The sequence below is a fragment of the Chiloscyllium plagiosum genome, unplaced genomic scaffold (assembly GCF_037043375.1).
Source record: "Chiloscyllium plagiosum isolate Xiang-an unplaced genomic scaffold, Cpla_swu_hap1 HiC_scaffold_33, whole genome shotgun sequence".
Taxonomy (NCBI): domain Eukaryota; kingdom Metazoa; phylum Chordata; class Chondrichthyes; order Orectolobiformes; family Hemiscylliidae; genus Chiloscyllium; species Chiloscyllium plagiosum.
Genome location: NW_028270171.1, coordinates 17,079,385 through 17,101,760, shown reverse-complemented (window position 1 = coordinate 17,101,760; position 22,376 = coordinate 17,079,385). Strand labels below are relative to the sequence as shown.

General features: G+C 49.7%; 1 protein-coding gene across 1 annotated transcript in view; it reads left to right on the top strand.

The window, feature by feature from the left end:
- The window catches only part of LOC122542250 (beta-1,3-N-acetylglucosaminyltransferase lunatic fringe-like), a 56,146-nt gene extending 36,042 nt beyond the window's left edge, over positions 1 to 20,104 (top strand). Inside the window, exons 3-8 of the mRNA XM_043679791.2 lie at positions 3,697 to 3,799; positions 4,022 to 4,175; positions 9,626 to 9,711; positions 12,450 to 12,615; positions 15,695 to 15,780; positions 19,451 to 20,104. Of these exons, the coding sequence (XP_043535726.1) occupies positions 3,697 to 3,799; positions 4,022 to 4,175; positions 9,626 to 9,711; positions 12,450 to 12,615; positions 15,695 to 15,780; positions 19,451 to 19,502 (647 nt within the window). The 3' untranslated portion in view covers positions 19,503 to 20,104. The remainder of the gene's footprint in view (positions 1 to 3,696; positions 3,800 to 4,021; positions 4,176 to 9,625; positions 9,712 to 12,449; positions 12,616 to 15,694; positions 15,781 to 19,450) is intronic.
- Positions 20,105 to 22,376: the final 2,272 nt, after the last annotated feature.

Here is a 22,376-nt window from a genome sequence, read left to right as displayed (position 1 = left end):
ACACACCACACTCACCACCACCACACCACACACCCACCACACCCACCACACCCACACCACCCCACCCCCCACACCCCACACCCCACCCCACACCCCACCCCACACCCCCACCACACACCCACCCCACACCCCCACCCCACACCCACACCCCACCCCACACCCCACCCCCACACCCCACACCCCACACCCCACCCCACACCCCACCACACCGACACCCACACCCCCACCCACCACACCCCCCCACACCCCACCCCACACACCCCACCCCACACCCCCACCCCACACCCGCACCCACACCCCACCCCACACCCCACCCCACACCCCACCCCACACCCCACCCCACGACCCCCACCCCACCCCACACCCCACCCCACACCCCACACCCCACACCCCACCCACACCCCACCCCACCACCCACCCCCACACCCCACCCCACACCCCACCCCCACATCCCCACACACCCACACACCACACCCACACACCACACCCACACCACACCCCACACCACACACCCCCACCACACACCCCACCACACCCCACCACACCCCACCACATCACACCCACACCCCACCCCACACCCCACACCCACCCCACACCCACACCCCACCCCCCCACACCCCACACCCCCCACACCCACCACCCCCACACCCCACCACCCCCACACCCCACCACACCCACACCCCACCACACCCCACACCCCACCACACCCCACACCCCACCACACCCACACGCCCACCACACCCCACACCCCACCAGCACCCCACACCCCACCACACCCCACACCCCACCCCACACCACCCCACCACACCCCACCACACCCCACACCCCACCACACCCCACACCCCACCACACCCACACCCACCACACCCCACACCCCCACACCCCCCACACACCCACACACCCCACCACCCCACACCCCACACCCCACCCACACCCCACCCACACCCACACCACACCCCACACCACACCCCACACCCACCACACCCACACCCCACCACACCCCACACCCCACCCACACCCCACCCCACACCCCACACCCACCCACACCCCACCCACACCCCACACCCCACGCCCACACCCCACACCACCCCACCCCCACCCCCCACCCCACCACCCCACCCACCCCCACGACCCCCCCCCACCCCACCCCACCCACACCCACACCCCACACCACACCCCACACCCCACCCACCCACCCCACACCCCCGCCCCCCGCACCCACCCCCGCCCCCCACCCCACACCCCACCCACACCCCACCCCACACCCCACCCCACACCCCACCCCACACCCCACCCCACACCCCACCCCACACCCCACCCCACACCCCACCCACACCCCACCACACACCCCACCACACACCCACCACACACCCCACCACACACACACACACACCCCTATCATGCTCATTGTTTGCCTGGTTTTCCTTTCAATGTCCCGCATGGCATTTAAATACAAATAGTACGGGATGCAGTAAATTGCCAGGAAATGACTGCTCAGTTGAAACGAAAGACTGAACAAGCAATCAAACACATTTGTTTAAAAAGAAACTTGTTTTTCTATCACGCTTTTCAAGACCTCAGGAAATATAAGACTTTTCTCAGCTAATGTAGGCGATGTGTGAATCACAAAAAGCTAGCATCCAGGGTCAGTGGCTAATAGGGAAGGAAATGGCACATTGGCATTTTTTCAAACTGATTGGTGTATATAAACGGGTGAGTCTTGCTAACACCATACAGCGCATTAGTCAGACTGTAATTGTGTTATGGTCCCCTTATCTAAGGGAAGGTATTGCATTAGAGGCAATCCAGAGGTGGTGTATTCGGCTGCTCCTGGGTGTGGAAGAGCTGTCTTATGAGGAGAGGTTGAGGAGATTTGGCTTGTACTCAATGGAGCTAAGAAGAATAAGGGGTGACCCTTATTGAAATGTATCAGATTCTTAGGCACTTGGCAGGTTAGATACAGAGAGGTTGGTTCTCCCTTATGGGAGACTCTTGGACCAGAGGGGACAGTGTCTGTGTAAAGGCAGCCCATTTAAGACAGAGCTGAGCGGAGTGAATCTGTGAAATTCTTTCTTGCAGGGGGCTGTCCAGTCTACGTTATTTAAGGATTAGTCAAGTGAGATAGATGGATCTTTAATCCAGAAGTGATTCAAGGATTGTGGGGAAAAGCAGAGTTGTGGGCTTAGATTAGATTAGATTCCCTACAGTATGGAAACAGGCCCTTCAGCCCAACTAGTCCACACTGACCCTTTGGCGAGTAACCCACCCAAACCCATTCCCCATATTTACCCCTGACTAATGCATCTAACACTATGGGCAATTTAGCATGACCAATTCACCTGACCTGCACATCTTTGGATTGTGGGAGGAAACCGGAGCACCCGGAGGAAACCCACGCAGACACGAGGAGAATGTGCAAACTCCACACAGACAGTTGCCCGAGGCTGGAATCGAACCCGTGGCCCTGGTGCTGTGAGGCAGCAGTGCTAACCACTGAGCCACCATGCCGCCCATGAGATCAGTCATGATCTCTTCAAAAGGTAGAGCACATCTAACGGGCTAAAGGCCTACTTCTGCCCCTACAGCTTCTGGTTGAATGGCTTCAGAGGAGGTAATGGTCTAGTGGTATTATCACTGGGCTGTTAATCCAGAAACCCAGTTAACATCCTGGCGAACTTCGTTCAAATCCTACCACGGCAGGTGGTGGAATTGGAATTTAATAAACATCTGGAATTAGGAGTCTAATGAGGACCATGAATCCATTGCCCATTGTCAGAGGAAAAAATAATCTGGTTCATTAATGTCCTCTAGGGAAGGGACCATCATGCCTACATGCGACTCCAGACCCACAGCCTAACTCCTAACTGCTCTCTGGGATGGACAATAAATGCTGGCCTAGCCAGCGGCGCTCTGATCCTGTGAATGAATAGAAAAGAAAGGTTAGTTTTGTGAGATAATAAATTGATAGATAGGGGAAGGTTAGGTTGAGGAAAGGAGTATTGGGTTTGGACAGAATGGCCATCCTCTATCGCTCAAATAAAGCCATAGAGATGTACAGCAAACAGACCCTTCGATCCAACTCGTCCATGCCTACCAGATATCTCAACCCAATCTAGTCCCATTTGCCAACACTTGACCTACATCCCTCTAAACCCTTCCTTTTCATCTACCCATCCAGATGCCTTTTAAATGTTGTAATTGTACCAGCCTCCACCACTTCCTCTGGCAGCTCATTCCATCTTCTCCTCACCCTCTGTGTGAAAAAGTTGCCCCTAAGGCCCCTTTCAAATATTTCCCCTCTCACCCGAAACCTATGCCCTCTAGTTCTGGACTCCTCCACCCCGGAGAATTGACCTTGTCTATTTACCCTATCCATGCTCCTCGTGATTTTATAAACCTCTATAACCTCTATCAGCCCTGACACTCCAGGGAAAACAGCCCCAGCCTGTTCAGCCTCTCCCTATAGCTCAAACCCTCCAACCCTGGCAACATCCTTGTAAATCTTTTCTGTACACTGTCAAGTTTCACAATGTTCTCATACAGTGAAATGAACAGGAGGCACGTTGGTGGATTCTCTTGCTCTCTGGTGTACCGACCAGTTTGGCCTTGCGTCCGTGTGGATCACCGTCATTGGCTCTGAGCTATCTCGTGTTCATCATGTTAATGACGTGCTGCCTCTCCCCTCTCTCCGTCCAGGTCACCGAGTGATCAATACGAACTGCTCATCAGCACACAGCCGCCAAGCCTTGTCCTGCAAGATGGCCGCCGAGTACGACGTATTCATCGCATCCCGTCTGAAGTAAGTGTCGCGGGGGGAGGTGGGGGGGGAGGCGGCAGCTGTGCGGAATGAGGAAGGGCAATCTCTGAAAACGGCAGAGGACCACCCTCATCCCCCATGGTGCTCAGGGTGCTTGCACCTCGGGATGCCCCCTTCAGTGTCTGCGCAATTTACCTCAATGAGAGTTGCCCTCCCTTTAACCTTTAACCTCTAACCTCGGCCCTCCGTGTGCTGATCCCTCAGGTGGTTTTGCCACGTCGACGACGATAATTATGTCAATGTTCGCGCCTTGTTGAATCTGCTGTCAAGCTTCCCTCCAACGCAGGACATCTACGTCGGAAAGCCCAGTCTGGATCGACCAATCGAAGCGTCTGAAAAACTGCCCAACAACAAAACGGTAAGTGACTTCAGAAAAGAAATGCTGCCTTTTCGGAGATAGTTATTGAGCAGAATGGTACAGCGCAGGAGGCGGCCGTTTGGCCAGTCATGCCTGTACTGGCTCTCCTATATTTCACACACTATTGTTGAAAACCTTTGTCTGGTTCCATTCTGAAAGGTACAACTGAATCTATTTCAACCAGCCCCTTCTTATTTATGAAATGTTATTGGGCGTTAGGAAGACGCTCCGTCATTGGCCTGTTGGTGGTTTGTCACATGTTGGAGTGCTCTTCAGAAAATGATGCGTTTTTTTGTGGTCAGAGTCTCACAGAACGGAAACAGACCCTTCGGTCCGACCAGTCCATGCTGACCATAATCCCAAACTGAACTAGCCCCACCTGCCTGCTCCTGGCTCATATCCCTCCAAACCTTTCCTATTCATGTGTCTATCCAAAACGTTGTAATTGTACCTGCATCCGCCCCTTCCTCAGGAAGTTCATTCCACAACAGAGGGGGATGTTAAAGGGGCATATTGCAGTGGAGATAACTGGCTTTATTCTTACAGTACCCCGTAGAGTTTGTGCTAATATCCATGATTTACAGCAACCCGGTCTAATTAGCAGGACTCCTAGACTGGAGTCAAAAGACTGTCCCTTTAAGCCTTATTCCTGGATAATCCTGGGTTACACTCTTGGCCTGTACCGAACTGCAGGATTGAGGGAATGTTGCAACGTCATTGCCCTACTTTCATACTCAGGAGATCGTTAATATTAAAAGTAAAGAACATGTTCACAGGATGCGCGCGCTTCTGGCTAGGCCCAGCATTTATTGCCTGTCCCTCGTTGCCCCCATGAGGGGGTGAGCTGCCTCCTTGAACCGCTGCAGTCCCACCTTCTGAGAGTTGACCCACAATGCCCTCGGGGAGGGACTTCCAGGATTTTGACCCAGCCACACTGAAGGAACGATGATATATTTCCAGCTGTGGTTCTGTTCGCCGAGCTGGAAGTTTTTGTTGCAAACGTTTCGTCCCCTGTCTAGGGAGTGCTTGGGAGCCTCCTGTGAAGCGCTTCTGTGGTGTTTCCTCCGGCATTTATAGTGGCCTGTCCCTGCTGCTTCCGGTTGTCAGTTTCAGCTGTCCGCTGTAGTGGCCTGTATATTGGGTCCAGGTCGATGTGTTTGTTGATGGAGTTTGTGGATGAGTGCCATGCTTCTAGGAATTCCCTGGCTGTTCTTTGTTTCGCTTGCCCTATAATGGTAGTGTTGTCCCAGTCAAATTCATGTTGCTTGTCATCTGCGTGTGTGGCTACTAGCAACATGAATTTGACTGGGACAACACTACCATTATAGGGCAAGCGAAACAAAGAACAGCCAGGGAATTCCTAGAAGCATGGCACTCATCCACAAACTCCATCAACAAACACATCGACCTGGACCCAATATACCGGCCACTACAGCGGACAGCTGAAACTGACAACCGGAAGCAGCAGGGACAGGCCACTATAAATGCCGGAGGAAACACCACAGAAGCGCTTCACAGGAGGCTCCCAAGCACTCCCTAGACAGGGGACGAAACGTTTGCAACAAAAACTTCCAGCTCGGCGAACAGAACCACAGCAACGAGCACCCGAGCTACAAATCTTCTCTCAAATATATTTCCAGGTCAGGACAGTGAGTGGCTTGGGAGGGGAACTTGTGGATAGTGATCTTCTCCTTTGTCTGCTCTCCTTGCCTTTCCAGGTGGAAATGGTCATAAAATTGGAGTGTGCTACTGAAGGAGGTTTTGGTGATTAAAGGAAATTGTTGAAGGACAATGGGTTTTGCTGGCTAGGCCATTCCTAGCTGCCCTTGAGGTAGTGGAGGGCTGCTACCTTGAACCAAAGCAGTCCATGTGCCACAGGAAATCTTGCAGTGCTTTTAGAGGGGGATGTTCCTGGGGTTTGACCCAGCGATACCAGTCCAGGCCATTGCAACCCCTCCCTGTGGACAAACAGCCAGCCTTTTTTCCTTATGTTCATTTTAGAGATGTGGGTGTCTCTGGCTAGTTCGGGATTATTACCCGTTCCTAAATGTCTTGGAGAAGGCAGAGGGGAGATGCCTCGTTGAACCACTGCTGTCCATCTGAGCAGGTTGACCCACAATGCCCTGAGGGAGGGAATGCAGGATTGTGACCCAGTAACAGTGAAGGAACGGTGATACATTTCCAAGTCAGGATGGGGAGTGACTTGGAGCAGAACTTGTAGGGGGTGGTGTTCCCATGTATCTGCTGCCCTTGTCCTTCTAGACAGTAGAGCTCTGAGTTTGAAAGGTGCTGTTGAAGGAGCCTTGGTGAATTTCTGCAGCGCATCTTGTAAGTGGTACACACTGCTGCTGCTGAGCGTTGGTGGTGGAGGGAGTGAATCTTCTGAATTTGGTGCCAATCAGGTGGGCTGCTTTGTCCTGGACGGTCCCAAGCTTCTTGAATGTTGTTGGAGCTGCACCCATCCAGGCAAGTGGGGAGTATTCCATCACACTCCTGACTTGTGCCTTGTAGATGGTGGATAGGCTTTGGGGAGGTGAGTTCCTGACTGCAGAATTCAGTCTCTCACTTGCTCTTGCAGCCACTGTGTTTATGTGGTAATTTGTTGGAAGTTCTTCTATTGTTTGGACAACATTTTGCCTTCAATCATAAAAGCATTGCCAGTAATTCCCTTACTGGGATTAAATTTTGTGGTCACTGATATTTCGATGACTAGCTCTTTGTGTTTCTCAACAACGAGTTATCACAGTCTCTGACTGCAGAAAGAAAACCATTCTAGAGAGAAAACACCTCCAGCAGGTGTTAGGGTAGAGCTAACAGAGAGACTTGCATTTACATAGCACCTCTTAGTGTCAGAATGAGCCTAAGCATCCTGCAGCCAATGAAGTGTTTTTGCAGTGTTGTTGCTGCTATAATGTAGGAGACACTTCTGTACACAGGTGCACAGCATGATCCCACAAACGGTGCTCTAACAGTGGCCGGATAGTTATCGTTTTTTCCTTACCTTGATCTAAATATTGGCCAGGATAGTGACTCTTCCTCCGAGGCAGTGCTGTGAGGTCTTGGCATTTATTCATGGGACACGAGCCAGCATTTATCGTTAACTGTTCTGAAGAAGGGTCATTGGACCCGAAACATTGACTCTGTTTCTCTCTCTGTTGCTGCTGCCAGATCTGCTGAGTTTCTCGAGCAACTTTCTGATTTTGTTCCAATATTTATTGTTGGTTCCCTTGTCGTCCTTGAGAAGGTGGTGCCTTGAACTGCTGCAGTTCATGTGTTGTAGACACACACCCATGTGCTCCATCCATGTGGGACAACTGTATTTAGGTGGCACGGTGGCTCAGTGGTTAGCACTGCTGCCTCACAGTGCCAGGGACCCAGGTTTGATTCCAGTCTCGGGCGACTGTCTGTGCGGAGTTTGCACGTTCTCCCCGTGTCTGTGTGGGTTTCCTTCGGGTGCTCCGGTTTCCTCCCACAGTCCACAGGTATTTAGGTTAGTTGGATTGGCCATGGGAAATTACCCTAGAGATGTGCAGGCAAGGTGGATTAGCTACAGTAAATATGAGTTTTGGAGATAAGGTAGGGGAGTGAGTTTGGGTGGGATGCTCTTTGGAGGGTTGGTGCAGACTCAATGGGCCGAATGGCCTCTTTGTGCACTGTAGGGGTTCCATGATTTAAGGTCTCACCCAAAAGATAGTGTCTCATTACTGCACTGGAGAATCAGCTGAAATTGTTTAGGTTTCTGGCCAGGGACTCCAACTTGCCACCTTCGCCCTCCTGAAGTGGGTAGTGCCAACTGGGATTTCTATACCTTTGGTGGAAATGGCAGCTGATTTTTCCTGTCCCTCGTGCAGGACCATTGTGGAAAATTGATGCCCCCTCACCATGCTGAACTGCTCAAATTCCACCTTGTGGTCATGGTGACCTTCGTCACAAAGATTTTGGTGTTCTGTGACATTGTAGATGTGGTCACCATTGAATGGTGGAATGGTGGTACCTGTTCAAGGTGATTTGAAGCTTTTTACCCTTGAATCTCCCCTGGGATGTGGGCTTCAAGGCATTTATTGGCCGTCCCTAATTGCCCTTGCACTGTGTGGTTTGCTCAGGTCCACACAGAGAACCATAGAATCCCTACAGAATGGGAACAGGCTCTTCGGCCCAACAAGCCCACACTGACCCTCTGAAGAGTAGCCCACCCAGACCCATTCCCCTACCCTATATTTACCCCTGACTAATGCACCTAACCTACACATCCCTGAACACTATGGGCAATTTCCCATGGCCAATTCACCCTAACCTGCACATCTTTGGACTGTGGGGAAAACCGGAGCCAGCTTTCACAATGAGTCAGAGTCATACGGAACGGAAACAGACCCTTCGGTCCAACTCGTCCATGCTGGCCAGATGTCCCAAACTAAACTAGTCCCATTTGCCTGCGTTTGGCCCATGTTCTGCAAAACCCCTTCTGTTCATCTACCTGTCCAAATGTCTTTTTAAATGTTGTAGCTGGACGTACATCCATCACTTTCTCTGGCAGTTCATTTCCACATACGAGCCCCACTCTGTGCAAAAAGGTTGTCTCTCGGGTCCCTTTTAAATCTATTGCCTCTCACCTTAAACCTATGCCCTCTAGTTTTGGACTCCCCTACCCTGGGCAAACGATGTTTTCTGTTTGCCTTATCTATGCCCCTCATGATTTTGTAAACATTTATTTACAAGGTCAATCCTCAACCTCCTACACTCAGCGAGAAAAGTCCCAGCCTCTCCTAATAACTCCCTCTCCAATCCCAGTCGCTTCCTTGTAAATCGTTTCTGCGCCATCTGCAATTTAATCATATCCTTCCTATAGCAGGGCAATGAGCCAGATGGGATTTAAAAAAAAACAATCAATGGTGGTTTCATCACTGAGAGGGACAGCTTCCCAGACTAACTGATTTTAAATTGCACTGCGTCCATAATGGGATTTGAATCATTGGGCCTCTGCATAACAAGCCCAGGGACTTTACCACTGTACCATAAATGGAAACGCCTTCCTTTTCTGTTAGAAAGCAGAACATAAGTCTGGAGGTGAGTGGGGGCAGCACGGTGGCTCAGTGGTTGCACTGCTGCCTCACAGCGCCAGGAACCCGGGTTCGATTCCAGCCTTGGGTGACTGTCTGTGTGGAGTTCCGCACTCTCTCCGTGTCTGCGTGGATTTGCTCCAGGTGCTCTAGTTTCCTCCCACAATCCGGTTAGGGTGGATTGGCCGTGCTAAATTGTCCCATAGTGTCCAGGGATGTGTAGGTTAGGTGCATTAGTCGGGGTAATGTAGAGTAATAGGGTCGAGGAATGAATCACTCTTCAGAGGGTTGGTGTGGACTTGTTGGGCCAAATGGCCTGTTTCCATACTGCAGGGATTCTATGAATTAAAAAAAGTGTGACAAGGAATGATAATTTGACCTTAATGTTTGCAGAAATCTGTCTTCTTCTGGTTTGCCACTGGAGGCGCTGGGTTTTGTATTAACCGAGGATTGGCGCTGAAGATGGCACCTTGGGCAAGGTAGGCATTTCAACTGCAGGTTATTATGAAGAGGGCGTGTGGGATTTTAACGGGACTGAATTCTTATCACTTGCTGTTTTGAGCACACTCTCATTCCCCAAGCTCTGCCACCATTCTGGTTTAATGTCCGACTTTGTCTGATCTTCTCGATTTGAGAATATGACATCCATCTTCCTCTCCTTTGAGAAAATCACGATGAAGACCTGACTACGATTAAAGCTTGATAAGGTCAGGGAGGGGAAGCAGGCATTTTCTCGCCGTGTCACCAACTCTCTCGATTGTTCTGAAGTCTCCAATGTTCCCAGATTAGTCTCCGGGAAGTTTGTGGGAGCAACACTTGGGGGAGAAAAACCGTGGGGCCCGTAATAAAAAGAAAACCTTTTGATTACTTTTATTTAAGGGTTCACTTGGCTGTGGAGAGGCAGTTTACTGAGAGGATGGACTCAGTGAAACAATGGCAACAGTGAGGGGTGTGGCCATTGGGAGGAAAAGGTCTTGTGATGAAACCTTCGGGAATTTTTCCCAAACACGGTTCGCCCTGTCATGGACATGGGGCTGTGAAATTTGTCAGTTGGGGCTACCATATCCACATGTACCAGCAGAGGGAGTCTGCTGGGGAAGTGATCATTGTTGCAGTCCTCATTCTCAATGACTCTGGCTGAATAAAGAACTTCTGTGTCAAGACCTTCTGGGCAGTGCGAATGTTTAGTTTTATAAGGCTGGGTATTTGCAGAGGGAGGATTGAACTCCGGGATGGAAAGAGGCAAGTCGTTCTGGCTGTGGTACAAGAAACCTCCAGCAGAATATTTCGTTCAGATACAGGTGGGGTACACTGACACCCAGGACTAGCCTGAGGGAGGGAGAGGGTGTGATAGAGTCACAGAGATGTACAGCACAGAAACAGACCCTTCAGTCCAAGTCATCCATGCTGACCAAATTTCCTAACCTAATCTTGTTCCATTTGCCAGCACCCGGCCCATATCCCTCCATATACCCATCCAGATGCTTTTTAAATACTGTAATTGTACCAGCCTCCACCACTTCCTCTGGCAGCTCATTCCATACACGCACCACTCTCTGTGACAAAATTGTCCCTTTTAAATTTTTCCCCTCTCACCGTAAACCTATGCCCTCTAGTTCTGGACTCTTTTCCCCCCCCCAGGAAAAAGACCGTGTCGATTTATCCTATCCATGCCTCCTCATGATTTTATAAACTTCTAAAAGGTCACCCCTCAGCCTCCGACGCTCCAAGGAAACCAGCCCCAGCCTCTTCAGCTTCTCCCTACAGCTCAAACCCTTCAATCCTGGCAAAGAGAAAGGGAGAGGGAGAGAGGCAGGAGGTAGAGATGGAAAGGGGGAGATTGGGAGTGATAGAGATTGGGAGAGGGGTAGGGGGAGAGATGGAGAGACCGTGATACAGAGATTGGGAGAGAGGGTGATAACCTGAGAGATTAAGAAATGGAAGATACATGGGGAGAGATCGAGGTTGGGAGAGGAGGAGTGATAGAGAGATGGAGAGATTGAAAGAGGAAGCTGGGTGGGGGAGAGATGGATGGGTGAGAGGAGGGAGGGAGTGATTGGAAGATAGAAAGATTTGAGAGCGGGAGGGGGCAGGGGAGTGATGGACAGGACAGAGGGAGAGAATATATGGGGGGTAGCCAGTGAGCGTTAGGAGGAGGGTTATGGGGGAGGGAGAGAGAGGTGTGGTATGGTGGTGGGGGTGGGAGCAGGAGGTGGTGAAGGAGGAAAGACTAGACCCTTCAGTCCAACTTGTCCATGCTGACCAAATGTCCTAACCTAATCTTGTTCCATTTGCCAGGACTTGGCCCATATCCCTCCAAACCCTTTATATACCCATCCAGATGCCAATTTTTCCATCCTGTCAAGAGAGGAGTGTAAAAGGGAAATTATTAGGTGAGTTGGCCTTGGAGAATGCCCTCTCCCCATAGAGTTCTGGGGGAGAAGGTCTATTAGAAACTTCCTCACCTTACCAGCCACTGAAAGGCCTCCATTCACCACCTTCCAGATCTATCTGTCTTCCTTACAGCTGGGAAAAATGATCGGTTTCCCAGCTGTACAACCAGGACGATGGGCCTAATGGGTTTGAGATGGGCCTCCGTTTTCCCCAGTCCAGGGGCATTCAGAGACATGGGGCAGAAGGATTACCCCTGCAAGGCAACTCTTTGCCTTTGCCCCTGATTCCCACTCCCTTGTCCTCTCCCTGTGGTTTCTCGGGAGGTGGGGTATCAAAGGTGAAATAGCTGCCTCCTTGCCTTTGGATTCACCAGTGTGTGGGCCGTAACCGAGATGGTGATGAAGAAAGTGCTAGCCTCTGACTGAGCTGAGACACTGCGGTAGAGGTCCATGATTGGCTGAGAAGCTTGGCCGTTCAGTTCCTAACAATCTCATTGGACACATAATACGGGTAAACTTTCTTGGCCGTCTTGGCACTGAACAAACCCATCCCCATAAATTAGACTCAAAAAACGAACATCCTAACCAAACAAACAACACGCACACAGACTGACGCACGCGCACACGCAGACTGACACAAACACATATTGATACACACACACACACACACACACACACACACACACACACACACACACACACACACCTACATAACACATGCTGATTAATGACATAAATTTATCCCATTGTGTTGTGGTAATTATAATGAAGTGTTGTAAAGGACTTGCATTTTAAATCTAAAACATGATTTATTTTACAATTAGCAATGGAAATTTTATGAACACAGCGGAGAGGATCCGTCTCCCTGACGACTGCACCGTTGGGTATATCATTGAGGCCATCCTGGGTGTGAATCTAATCCGCAGTCCACTCTTCCACTCCCACCTCGAGAACCTGCAGTTGGTTTCCAAATCCCACATTCAAAGTCAGGTATGGTCTCCGATGTTCTGCTGGTGGAATCCCATCCACACTGACCACGTTCACTATCGTACACTCGATTGGACAGAATACAGCTTTTTTTTTAAACCTGTGCTTTTGGCGGACTGATGATGTGCTGGAATGGTTTAATGGTGATTCCTCAAAGTAGACCACGATTTAATAAGTTTGCAGATGACACCAAAATAGGTTGTATAGTGGACAGTGAAGAAGGTTACCTCAGAATACACTGGGATCTAGATCAGCTGGGCCAATAGGCCGAAGAGTGGCTGATGGAGTTTAAATCGGATAAATGCGAGGTGTTGCATTTTGGTAAGACGATTAGGACTTACATAGTTAATGAGAGGGCCTTGGGGAGTGTTGTCAAACAGAGAGACCTAGGGGGTGCACATACATAGTTCCTTGAAAGTAAGGCAGGTTAGTGAGGAAGGTGTTTGCCATACTTGCCTTCATTGATCAGCGCATTGAGTATAGGAGTTGGAACATCATGTTGCAACTGCACAGGACATTGGTGAGGCCATTTATGGAGTACCGTGTCCCGTTTTGGTCACCCTGATCTCGGAAGGATATTATTAAATTGGAGAGGGTTCAGAAAACATTTCCAAGGATGTTACTGGGAATAGAAGATTTGAGTTATAAGGAGAGGCTGGACCTTTACCTCGAACATTGGGAGTCTGCCCTAATAGAGGTTTATAAAATCATGAGGGGCATGGTTAGGGTGAATGGGCAAGATTTTTTTCTCCAAGGTAGGGGAGCCCAAAACCAAAGGGTATAGTTTTAGGGTGAGAGGGGAAAGGTTTAAAAGCAATCTGAGGGTGATTTTCACACACAGGGTAGTAGGTGTATGGAATGAGCTGCCAAAGGAAGTGGTGGAGGCTGGTACAATTACAACATTTAAAAGAGATTTGGACAGGTACATGGGCAGGAAAGATTGAGAGGGATTTGGAACAAATCCTGGCAAATGGGACTAGTTCAATTTGGGAAATCTGGTCGGCATGGACAGTTTGGACTGAAGGAACCGTTTCCGTGCTGAATGACTCTATGATTGATCCTTGTATATTGCATTGCTTTGGATCTACAGCACAGAAAGCGGCCATTCGGCCTGGTCTGTGCTGGGGTTGATGCTTCACATTTGTCATCCGTCTTTATCTATCCCTGTCGGCAAATGTGACTCTTCTTTGGAATTCTTTTGAGGCTGAGCGGTACCCGACCCGAAACATCAACTCCCTCTGTTTCCAAGGGATACGGGGGAAGTGGGAGGTGATGGCTCAGTGCTATTGTCATTAGACTGTTGATCCAGAGACCCATTTGGAGTTCAAATCATGCCACAGCTGTTTGGTGGAATTTGAATCCAATAATCGAAATGAAAATATGGGAGTTAAATGTCTAATGACGACCTTGAAACGATTGTTGTAAAACCACATCTCGGCTTCTTTTAGAGGAGGAAGCTGCCATCCTTACCTGGTTTGGCCTACATGCGACTCCAGACCCACAGCTATGTGGTTCGCTCCTGACTGCTCTCTGGACAATTCGAGGATCGGCAAGAAATGCTGGCCTAGCCAGCGATGTCCACATCCCAACAGCAAATAAAAAAACAATGGCACTCAGGTAGAAAATTGACTTGAATAGCAGAGCCAGCTCAAGGGCCTAAATAGCCTAATTCCACCCTCTCTCCTTTTGTTCAAAATGGGTCTGAGGGCTGGGCTAAAGGATAGGCTGAGGTTGGGGCTGAAGGGTCTGAAGGATAGGCTGAGGTTGGGGCTGAAAGGGTCTGAAGGATAGGCTGAGGTTGGGGCTGGAGGATAGGCTGAGGTTGGGGCTGGAGGATAGGCTGAGGTTGGGGCTGGAGGATAGGCTGAGGTTGGGGCTGGAGGATAGGCTGAGGTTGGGGCTGGAGGATAGGCTGAGGTTGGGGCTGGAGGATAGGCTGAGGTTGGGGCTGGAGGATAGGCTGAGGTTGGGGCTGGAGGATAGGCTGAGGTTGGGGCTGGAGGATAGGCTGAGGTTGGGGCTGGAGGATAGGCTGAGGTTGGGGCTGGAGGATGGGCTGAGGTTGGGGCCGGAGGGTCTGAAGGATAGGTTCAGGTTGGGGCCGAAGGGTCTGCAACAGGCTGAGGTTGGTTCGACCCTCTTGATTTGATTTGATTTGATTTGATTTATTATTGTCACGTGTACCTGGGTACAGTGAAAAGTTTTGTTCTGTGTGCAGTGCAGGCAGATCATACCATATAAAGTGCATTAGGGTGATAGAACAGAATGAGGAATAGTGTTAGAGCTGCAGAGAAGGTGTACAGAGAGTGAGATCAACATTAGATTTAAAATGTGAATGGTCCATTCAGCAGTCTAATAACGGGAGCTGTTCCTGCACCTGTTGGTATGTGTGTTTAAAAGTTTGTATCTGCTGCCCAATGGAAGAGATGTGGGAGGGGTCTCTGATGATGTTGGCTGCCTTCCCGAGGCAGTGGGAAGTGTAGATGGAGTCAGTGGATGGGAAGGCTGGTTTGTGTGATGGACTGGGTTCACAACTCTCTGTAGTTTCTAACGTTCCTGGCCAGAGCAGTTGCCGTGCCAAGCCGTGATGTACCCAGGTAGGATGCTTGCTCTGGTCCTTTGTAAAAATTGATGAGAGTCTTTATGGACTTGCCGAATTTGTTTAGCCCCTCGAGGAAGTAGAGGAATTGCTGTGCTTTGTTGACCGTAGCGTTAACGTGTGTGGACCAGACAGATTGTTGGTGATGGTTACTTCCAGGAACTTGACGGTCTCCACCATCTCCACCTCAACACCACTGATACAGAAAAGGGTGTGCCCTCCACTCCACTTCCTGAAGTCAATGACCAGCTCCTTCATTTTGCTGACATTGGGGGAGAGATTGTTACCTTTATGCCACACCGCTAAGCACTCCATCTCCTCCCTATACTCCGTCCCGTCCTTGTTTGATATGAGCTATGAGTGTGTAAATAAATGGTCGCAGATCATGGGTCTTGAAGCCATTTATCCTGTTGTGGGGTTTAGCACCGAGGACAATTTAACAGCTAACAAATCCAACTAAAGTCTAAATGATTGTGTTTCCAGGTCACTCTAAGTTATGGAACCTTTGAGAACAAGCAGAATATTATCGAGATGAAAGGAGCATTTTCGGTCGCTGAAGACCCTTCCAGGTATGTTGCAACCCATTGGTGCTCTGATTTGAATCATGGGATATTTGGGAAGCTAAGACAGAATCTGATCCTCGCATTGTGGGAGGTTGTATCGAAGCCTTTGGCTCATCTCATGATATCTGAGGCTGCAGCTTTGCTCAGTCATCACTGGGTTATCGAGTCCCCATCTGCTTGGGGAGGGGAGAATCATAGAATCCTTGCAGTGAGAAAAGAGGCCATGTGGCCCATCAAGTCTGTACTGACCCTCCGAAGAGCATCCTGCCCATCCTGTCCCTGTAACCCTACATTTCCCATGGCTCGCCCACCTTGCCTCCACACTACGGGTAATTTGGCACGGCCTAACCTGCATATCTTTGGACTGTGGGAGGAAACCCATGCAGACATGGGGGGGAATGTGCAATCTCAACACAGACAGTTGCCCGAGGGTGGAATCGAACCTGTGTCCCTGGCGCCATGAGGTAGCAGTGCTAACCACTGAGCCATCGGGCCGTCCTAATGAAGAGCCTCTAGTTGTCACTCCTTCCACCACTGGCACAGAGGCAGCAGTGTGTACCATCTCAAAGATGCACTGCCGCAACTTATTGTATTCGCAGCACCTTCCATCTAGATGAACAACAGATGCATGGGAACACCACCCCTTGGAAGTTCCCCTCCAAGCCATTCCCCACCCTGACCTAGAAGTGTATCACTAATCCTTCACTGTTACTGGGTCACAATCCTGGAATTCCCTCCCTCAGAGCATTGTTAGTCAACCTGCTCAAATGGACAGCAGCGGTCCAAATGAGGCATCTCCCCACTACCTTCTCCAAGACATTTAGGAATGGGCAATAAATCCTGAACTAGCCAGACACACTCATCCCTAGAAAGAACTTAAGAAAAAAGACTAGCTGTTTCTCCGCAGGGAGACGAAGTGATGGTATTGCTGGACTGTTAATCCAGAGACTCAGCTCATGGCCTGGGAAGCTGGGTTCGAATCCCGTCACGGCAGATGGTGGGATTTGAATTCAATGAAGAATCTGGAATTAAGTGTCTAATGATGAGCAGGAGTCGATTGTCAGGAAAACCCATCGGGTTCACTAATGTCCATTAGGGAAGGAAACTGCCATCCTTACCATGTCTTGCCTACGTGTGACTCCAGACCCACAGCAATGTGGTTGACTCTTAACTGCCTCTGGACAATTGGGGATAGGCAATAAACGATAGTCTAGCCAGCGATGCCCACATCCTGAGAATGAACAAAAGAAAAAAACTTACAACTATTCCCAAACCATTCCTGCATGGAGTAAAATTAAAATTCAGGGGTAAGGTTGCTTGGAGACATTTGAAGCAAGGACCAATATTTTAAATTTGAGGCATGCTTCCCCAGGAACTCAAGGGGAAAAATAAAAGTTAAAAATAGTTAATGTTTGGAAGCCAGTGTACCTCCATTTTGAAGTATACAGGAAGCGTGTTTTATTTCCCAGTTTAACTGGGTTTTCTTTGAAGTGTCAACACAGGAGTGCTGGGCGAATGTGAGTGGCTATTAAAGTTATTGATTATCTTATGTTTACTGGGGTGGAAGGTGAAAGGTCAGGAGGAGGCTTCTGGAATATATTTGAGGCCTACAGCAGGCCTCTGCAGAGTTGAGCTTCGGGTTATGGGAGACAAACTAAACACACACAATACAGAGAAAGTTAGGGACCACAACCGTCCTTTAAAAGATCCAGGACCAGGTTTTACATCAAGAGACAGGAGTGTAGCATACCACTCACTGATTGGTGCTGATTCCCTGGCCTGCCGAGTTAATGAGGGCACCTTGAGATTGATTTGCTTCCACAGTCACTTCATTAATAATCATTATCTCAACATCGTCTTGCCATCAGAAGGTGAAAAAAGACAATAACATTCAGATTAGAAGCTCTCATGCTCTTAGATTGCCATTAAATAATTGCAATTAATACTCAGAGGAGTTAATATTCTGATAAACATTTGATCTCTATCTGACCTCTCTTGAAGTGTGTGTGTGTTGATGACCGAGTGTGTATGTATATGTTTGTGTGTGTTCACCTATGTGTACATATGGCTGTGTGTTTGTGTGTATTTACCTGTGTATGTATACATTGCTGCATTTATGGATAATACACACGTATGTGCATGTGTATATATCTTTACGTGTATATAACTGTGTTTGAGAGGATGCTGCATGGATCTGTCCCTGGGGGGGCTGCTGAGTCTGTCTATGGGAGCTGCTGGGTCTGTCCCTGGGAGCTACTGGTCTGTAGCATGACGTGCTGCAGCCTCTGGGCAACGAAGGCCATTCTGTCCCACAGACCTGCCTGCTGCTCCTATCCCTCCCTGTGCATGTCGATGAACTTCTTGATTGCTGACACCACTGGGCCCTCTCCTGCCTGGTCTCTGGCAGCCCTCCGAGTGCTGATGGCCTGGGGCACGTCTCCCTTGGGTGCTCCCCAGCTGTGGTCCCACACTCTCGGGACTAACATCCTCCTCCCCCACCCCCCCACACCCCCACCCCCTCCTCCCCAGCAGGTGTAAGAGCTGGTGCAGGAGGCAGCTTTGCTGATTCTGCCCCTGGAGGCCTCTGTATTCCTCCTCCTCCTCCTCCTCCTCCTCCTCCTCTCCCGAGGTTGAGGGGCTGGGTGTTCCTCCATGGAGGTGGTGGTACTACCTGCGGAACAGTAGAGAGAGAGGGCGGGTGTCTCTGTGTCCCTACAAGAGGGCCTCCTGGCCTTTCCCAGTGAGGGTCAGTGTGAGACAGTGAGGAGGCAGTTCTCTCCCCCCTCACCCCCCGCTGCCTGTCCTTATTGAGGGCAATCTTCACCTGGAATGTAAGAACTCGAGGGATTGAGTGGGGTGTTGGTGCTGCTGACATGTCCCAAGGGAGTGAGCAGGCAGAGTGCCAATGTGCCAGCGATGCTGGTTTTCTGATGGGTATCCGGTGTTTGGGAACGGTGTGTGGAGTGATGGAGCTAGGCCTGGGCGTTAGGAGGCTGGCGTGGTGGGCAAGCCTAGTACAGTATGGCAAGAAAGCTCACTGGGCCTCATGGTGGAAAACATAGATGCAATTGGCCAAAAAAACCGCCACAGCTTACAGCCCATTGTTTGTCAAAATTGTCTTTTATTGATTCATGAGAAAAGTGTTGGAGATGAGACAGTTGTTGAATAACAAGCAAGGGTGAATGCATAAGTGTGTGTAGATGTTTGTGGCCGATTGTATGGTCACGTACACATATATGCATGTGTATTTGTGTGTATGTGTCAGTGTGTCTATGAATGTGAGTGTACCTCTATGTCTGACTCTACATGCATGTGAGTGTGTGAACACGTGTGGGTGAGTGTGAGCGTGTGTGGAGAGGCGTATGGGTGAGGGGAGGCAAGTGTGTGGATGAGGGGTGGCATGTGCGCAAGTGCGAATATGCACTGAGTGTGTGTGGGGGCTCCCTGGGACATGGAGAGGGGGGAACCTGCCCATGCTGTGCATAACTGACCCAGTGGTGCTCCATGTGTGCTGCAAACCAGTTGCAGTGCCACCTGGTGCTGTCTGTAAGAAACTGCAGCAGGAAGCCATTGTTTCCTCAGGTTAGTGGGGGTGTGGGATCCAAACATGAGGATCAAGCTACCATCCTTCCAAAAAATAACAACCAACTCCTTTTTTTTTTAATGTCTTCTCAAGATTCAAGTCCATTCACTGTCTACTTTACCCAGACACACCTTGGTGCCCTTAGAAGAGCAGCCCTGACCTCTGTCACTGTCAGGGTTAAAGGTTACTGTGACACAGAGGTCACTGCTGCCAACTCTGCACTTTCTGAAAGCACTTTGGGCCAATTGACTTGACAGAGAAGAATGGAGTTAACTTTCTTTAAAAAGTAGACCATGAATGAAGGAGAACAGAAAATCAAAGAGGACTGAGCTGGACAATCATTGCTGGAATGATGGTGAAGAAAATGGCCGCCCTCCCAATGGTTCACACAAGTGAAGGAGATGACATTTAGCACCAAACTTCGACTGGACCCTTGATCAGGGATTATTTTAAGAGAAATTAATTTTAAAGGATATATTTTCTTACTTTTTCCTTCCTTGAAAGAGAACTCTGACTGAGCACCAACTAGGTACCTCGTGGAGAATAATGATAATTTCCTTGTTTGGTGGCTGCGGGAATTTCTCCGAAGAATTCTTGTGCGTTCAATAAAAGCAGTGCACAGGAAAACAGTTTACTGATCGGTCGCTTCCTGACTGCAAGTTTAAACAATTCTGTTCATGTTTTTTTTTAGAAAATAATGTTGTTAATATAAAGAAAAAACAAAGTAAAGAGTTCTAGTTTTCATGATGTTTGTGTTCTCTCTGTGTCTTGTGCTGAAATTTGCATTGTTTTGAATATTTGTTTGGCTCAGAGTTGCTGTTGTAGTTTCCTGGCCTGTTCTGGGATTTAAGCCTTTCCTACAGATTTGAGTGCGTCTTTGATGCTGAAGATCCCTTTGGGATTAGATAAGGGAGATTAACACAGCTTTTCCCCAAAGGAGCCAGCTGATAGTTACCCACTCGCAATGTTCCAAAGAACTTACACATGCACCCTTGTGTACACACTCGCTTGTACACTAGTGCATGCAGAGCTAGACACCAACAGGAGGACTCACGCACACTGTCACCCACTCATTCTGTCCCCACCCACACTCTCTCCCTCCCCCTTCCTGCTCTCCCCCTCTTCCTCCCCCCCCTCCCCTCTCTCCCCCTCTCCTCCTTCTCGCTCTCTCTCTCGCTCTCCCTCCCCTTCCCACTCTCCCCCCCACCCCTTCCCGCGCTCTCCCACATCCCCCTTCCCGCACTCTCTCCTACACGTGCACATGTTCTCCCTCTCTCTCTGAACCACATTTAACCAGAGCCAGCACTCCAAAAGCAATAACAGATTTCCCATGTTGCTCTTTCTATGCCGACTGAGATGACCAATCCCCTTGCCTGTTTTACAACAACAACTGCACTTCAATATGATGTTATCAACCATAAAGTGCTTTGGGCTGCCCTGATGTCATGGAAGTTGCTATATAAATGCAGGTCTTTGTTACGTCCTATGGAATTCTTGCTGCTAACAGTGACATGTCTGTTGGAACTTTGTGCTAGTCTTCTATCTTCCCTCCCCATATCTCTACACTTTTTATTTTATCCAAATAACCATCCACTGCACCCAGTGGGACGTGCCTCCAGCTCATTTCTAGGCAATCCATTCTATACCTCATCGTGTGAAAATGTTTTCTTTTCCCCTCCATCACCTGTGCTTCTTTCAGATGTCCCTTCCAATCTCTGCCCTCTCCTTGTTCCTTTTGAAGGAGGATCTGCCACTATCTGCTCTGTTCAGCCAGCTCAATCCCTACAATGTGGGAGCAGGCCCTTCAGCCCACCGAGCCCACACTGACCCTTGGCAGAGTGTCCCACTTCCCTATAACCCCTGGCTAATCCATCTAACCTGTACATCTGTGGGAGCACCCGGAGGAAACCCACGCAGGCACGGGGAGAATGTGCAAACTCCACACGGGCAGTCACCCCGAGGCTGGAATCGAACCTGGGTCCCTGGTGCTGTGAGGCAGCAGTGCTTACCACTGAGGCATTCTCTCAGCTGCCTTCTTTCTAAGGAGAATAGTCCTAACCTTGGATTAGATTCCCTACTGTATGAAAACAGGCCATTCAGCCCAACAAATCCAAACTGACTCTTCAAAGAGTAACCCACCCAAACCCATTCTCCCTGAATAATGCACCTAACGCTATGGGGCAATTCAGCACAGCCAATTCACCTGACCCACACCTCCTTTGCATTGTGGGAGGAATCCCGCACAGACGCGGGGAGAATGTGCAAGCTCCACACAGACAGTCACCCCGAGGCTGGAATTGAACCCAGGTCCTTGGTGCTGTGAGGCAGCAGTGCTAACCACTGAACCAACCTGCTGCCCTTCAATGTATCCGCGTGACAGAAGTTGCTCATTCCTTGAACCGTTCGTGTAAATCTCTTCGCACTCTCTCTCCAATGCACTCACACCTCTCCTACAATGTGGTGCCCACAACTGTAGACCTTACTCCAGTGGAGGCCTGAAAAGCATGTTCCCAAAGTTCCGCATTGACTTCTTGTCCTTGCACTCTCTATCCTGTAATAAAACGGAGAGCATTGTGTGATTTAATAACTGCTGTCTCCACCTATCCTATCACCTTTAATGATCTGTACACCAGCAAATGCACCCAGCTCCCTCTGCTCCTGCACACCCTTTAGAATTGTCCCCCCTATACTGTATTGCCGTTCAATGCTCTTCCTGTCAAAATGCATCACCTCCCACATCTCTGCACTGCACCTCATCTGGAGGAGAAAGTGAGGTCTGCAGATGCTGGAGATCAGAGCTGAAAATGTGTTGCTGGAAAAGCGCAGCAGGTCAGGCAGCATCCAAGGAACAGGAGAATCGACGTTTCGGGCATAAGAAGAAGGGCCTATGACCGAAACGTCGATTCTCCTGCTCCTTGGATGCTGCCTGACCTGCTGCGCTTTTCCAGCAACACATTTTCAGCACTGAACCTCATCTGCCTCCTATCCACCCACTCCATCCGACCTGTCAATATCCCGT